Here is a 3,949-nt window from a genome sequence, read left to right as displayed (position 1 = left end):
AGGAAGATTTCCATTTTATGTGAGGATTGGAGCAGAACTTTCCACTGACACGTTCCTCAGGCCCCAGTCACACTGTCACTGTCTCTCAGCAATAATAAAGGAAGTGTGGGCACCATGCAAATGGATGCTGGGTTTAGAAAAACAAATGAGCAAGCAAAAACAAAATACTTCTGCAGGTGCAGCATTTTCCCATGTCACATTATGCAAGCAACATAAGGATTTAACACCATGCTTAGGGATGAGCATCTACACATTCAATTAATGCACTTTATGTAATGTGCATTAAATATAGTACCTCCATTGTGAGGTACTAGAAAAATATGCATTAGCCTATTTTAATGCACATTAGCTAAAGAGCACAGCTTTTGTGACACTAATGAAAATAAAAATAAACTAATGGACCTTAAACTGCATGTGTAGATGCACACACTGACGAAGAGTAAAGCTGGCCAGAATAGAGCCCTTATGATTTGTTTTGCCCAGTGTCCCTAACAGGATATAAAATAAATCGTTGGAAAACAAGAGGGAAGAAAAGAAATCAATCAAAATTCAGACCTTTAGACACGTTCCCTTAAGACTTTTCCTTGTGAGTTTGCTAAAGTGGCTTTATAGAAGCCACTTCAAGCCTCTTCCTTAGACATAGCTTTGGGGCAAACATCTTGGTTTCTACAGACAGGAAACACTGTCCTTTCTATCATGCCGTTTTTAAAGCAGTTTAATAACAGTTTGGGTTGGCTTCTTAACCAAGAATCAGCACGATTTAGGTCACATGATAGGAGTGCTGTTAGTTTCCTCCTTAATTTGGTTGTGTTTTGCCCCAATAAGTTAAATGGTTGACTTCAGTACATGATCACCCACTATATAATGTTTACTGGTGTATGCTGCACTTCTAAAGTTACAGACGAGTCATCAGAGAAATTTATAGAGCACCTAACTTCTAGCAGCTTCCTAAAACCCTTGAAGAGTCAAGCTACAATTTTCCATGCTTCATCTAAATGTATGCTAGAGTATGCTGGTACTAAATAGCCAGCCTTATGAAACAGTGGTGTACAAGGTGCACTGGAATGGCATTCTGGCCAATGGTGTTATCCATATTCCTATTTTTAAAACATTTTTAAGCCTTAAAGTTACAGTAAAAGGACAGCAGGGTGGGGGAAGAAGTCTAAAGAGAAAGAAAACAATGCTTTTAATGCCATTCCAGATTCTCAGCTGGTATAAATTGTCACAACACTACTGGAATCCATGGAGTTATGTCAATTTATATCTGTTGAAGCTATAGCTGGTGCTTTATGACCAGTAGAAATGCACCAGGAAATGTTCTCATTCGTTCCCTCTACCCTGTCCCAATAGCTGTAGTGCTACTTATTTAGCTACTTGACCTCTAGTTTATATCGCTCAGGTCAGATGCAAAGTGATGGAGGAAATGGCTCAAAAAAACCAAAAACAAACCGAGAACCCCAACATAAGACTTGAGAAATCCAGGAATTTAAAACAGGCAACCATGCGTACATGTGTATCTTATTCTGTCTAGAGTATAACACAGGTCTCTTGAGTTTAAGTGCAACTGTGACAGGTTTTTGTGAAGAGAACGAGGCACTGTTGTTGCTGCCAGTCTCTCCTGTGCAGGGTGGTCTCTTTCCATAAGAAATAAAGCTTGCAGAGAAATGAGTGTGTTTAAAAAAAAAGAAAGAAGGAAAGACAGAAAGAAAAGAGGGACAGGGGAGGAAAATGTGTAAAAGGATCGGGAGAGTCCATCAGATGAAATATTCCCGTTTGCACTCGCTCACTGTATTCTGCAAGTCAATATCAGTCTTAAAGGAGCGGTCAAGGTTTTCTGGGTATTCTTTCTCTTTTGCCTGGTTACTTCGATGCGTCTGTTTGTGCTGGTAGAGGAATCGACTCATGATGGCAACGATGCAAAAGATGATGAATATCACTACTGCTATTACACCTGCGGGGAGAGGAAAGGTAAATAAGAATTTGAAGGGAAAACATAAAAAAAGATTTCACCAGTGTTGGCTGGTAAATAGATCAGGTAGGTCTGTATTTATCCACTTGTGGTGGGATTTTCAAAAGAAGGAAGTATTATAAAATTAACTACTGTCTCCAGTGACAACACAGTGAATCCCATGTTCTCCAGACCCCATGCCTTATGCACCTGCCAGTTCCCCCTTTGCTGCACTTTCTTCTTGTTAAATTGCATTTTCATATAACTTGCATAGATTTGATCTGCGGGATGCAGGTGTTTGCCAAGCTCCAGTTGCCACAAAAAACAAGCATCAGATATAATATGCTGGGTTGAATCATCTAACCTGACTGTCAAATAAACATAGAAAACAATCTATGGAGGTATTAGGACCACTCATGAGGCAACAGGTGATGTGGTTTATAGGTGAGTCTTCATATGGTCTGAGAAATTCCATGACAGACACCAAAAAGGAGAGGGAGGCCAGAAGATAGATGAGCTCTGACCGCCATGGTACAGTACTAATCACAGAGTTATATAAACATTTATAGTGTAGCTATGTCTCAGAAGGACAGGTGTTCTTTTGTATTTTATTAAAACGTTTTAAAATTCTTCAGGGTAGACTATCTTCACTCATTTTACCCAGTCCCTAGCTACGTTGCATTTTGATTCTGATTCGAACCTTGGGATTCTGTTAAAATATAGTAAAAAAAGAGTGAGAAGACTATGCGGATGAGTCTTCACTGGAAATACTCCATATACATGTTTTTGTTGAAATATGTTTACATTATAGCATTTCAAAAAAAATAAATAAATGTTACCTCCAATCACAGCGGAGTCACTTCTGACTGCATTGGTAAGCGGTTCCCTCTCATCTGTCTTCCCAAAGGGATCTGCAAATGATTAAGCACAAAACAAACCATTTTCTTTAATCAAAATGCTGGATTTTCTTCTGCACGTTGAAAGAAGGTATCCGCCATGAGTTGTGGTCAACCTTCAAAATACACAGGGTGGGGATTAGAGCATTTGATCAGTCCCCTTAAAAGCTGGTGATCACAGAATAAGATCCTTATGCATTTTCAAGGACTAAGCTATGTGAACCATGGATAAAAGAGGGAAGTAAGGGCTTTGTTGCACAATGCCAGAACTCTGAAATATTAAGTACTAGTGCTAGCTTGAGTTCGGAGCAGTCACACATTAAGGCTAAAAACGTTATCTAACTTTCCCCACCTGCACAGCTGTGACTTGCTACGAGAAGGCTGGCAGGGGGAGAGGGAGCACAAAGCTGGGGGGAGAGAGTTAATGGGATGGGGGCTGATAACGAAATAGGAGGTGGAAAGGAAACAGGAGTGGGGCAAAGGTGGTAAAAGGAAGTCAGCCAGCCACTTAAAGATAAAATAAAAATAAGTTAAACAAATTAAAAAGAAATGAAGAGGAAGTAAATGAAAGAAGGTCTCATGCTTTAATAAATTGGGACTTGGTGTTAGGGTGTGAGGGGTGCTGGTTGTGCTTCCTAAGGTGGCTGGGAAGTGTGGTGAGGGAAGGTACTTTTGGAGGAGCTCCTGCCCCTGCCCTGGGAAGGAAACCCCATCTCACGGGGACCCAATCTGGCCCCCTACCTTGTCCCCCCCCCCACCAACTGAACCCCAGTCCTGGACCCTTCCCTGCCTTGAAACCTGGATAGCTGGCATGTGCTCTGCAGGTTGTTTTCATGGGGTTGCACCCCTGGGAGTGGGAAGGTCATATTCCCAGGGGTGGGAGGGAGGGGTTGGCTTGGTGTCAAAAACCACCCCCTGGGCTGTAGAGGTCTGGAGGTGGAAAGTTTGTTCACATACAACAGGAGGGTGGGAAAGGGGACACTACACCCTGGGATGCTCATGGACTGCAGCTTGGGTGGCTCATCCATGAGGAGTGCCCATACATTAACAGACCATAAACTGGGTAACATAGATCAGAGATAAACCTGCCCTGGAGTGGCGTAAC

General features: G+C 41.8%; 1 protein-coding gene across 1 annotated transcript in view; it reads right to left on the bottom strand.

The window, feature by feature from the left end:
• Positions 1-1,158: 1,158 nt before the first annotated feature.
• The window catches only part of CNTNAP5 (contactin associated protein like 5), a 573,569-nt gene continuing 570,778 nt past the window's right edge, over positions 1,159-3,949 (bottom strand). The window contains exons 23-24 of the mRNA XM_019522627.1: positions 2,788-2,859; positions 1,159-1,951 (exon numbers count right to left, since the gene is read on the bottom strand). Coding sequence (XP_019378172.1) covers positions 1,755-1,951; positions 2,788-2,859 — 269 coding nt within the window. The 3' untranslated portion in view covers positions 1,159-1,754. The remainder of the gene's footprint in view (positions 1,952-2,787; positions 2,860-3,949) is intronic.

This window comes from Gavialis gangeticus, unplaced genomic scaffold (genome assembly GCF_001723915.1).
Source record: "Gavialis gangeticus isolate Ggan-Ray unplaced genomic scaffold, GavGan_comp1, whole genome shotgun sequence".
NCBI classification, from domain to species: domain Eukaryota; kingdom Metazoa; phylum Chordata; order Crocodylia; family Gavialidae; genus Gavialis; species Gavialis gangeticus.
Note: the sequence above shows the minus strand (reverse complement) of the source record. Positions and strands in the feature narration are given on the sequence as shown.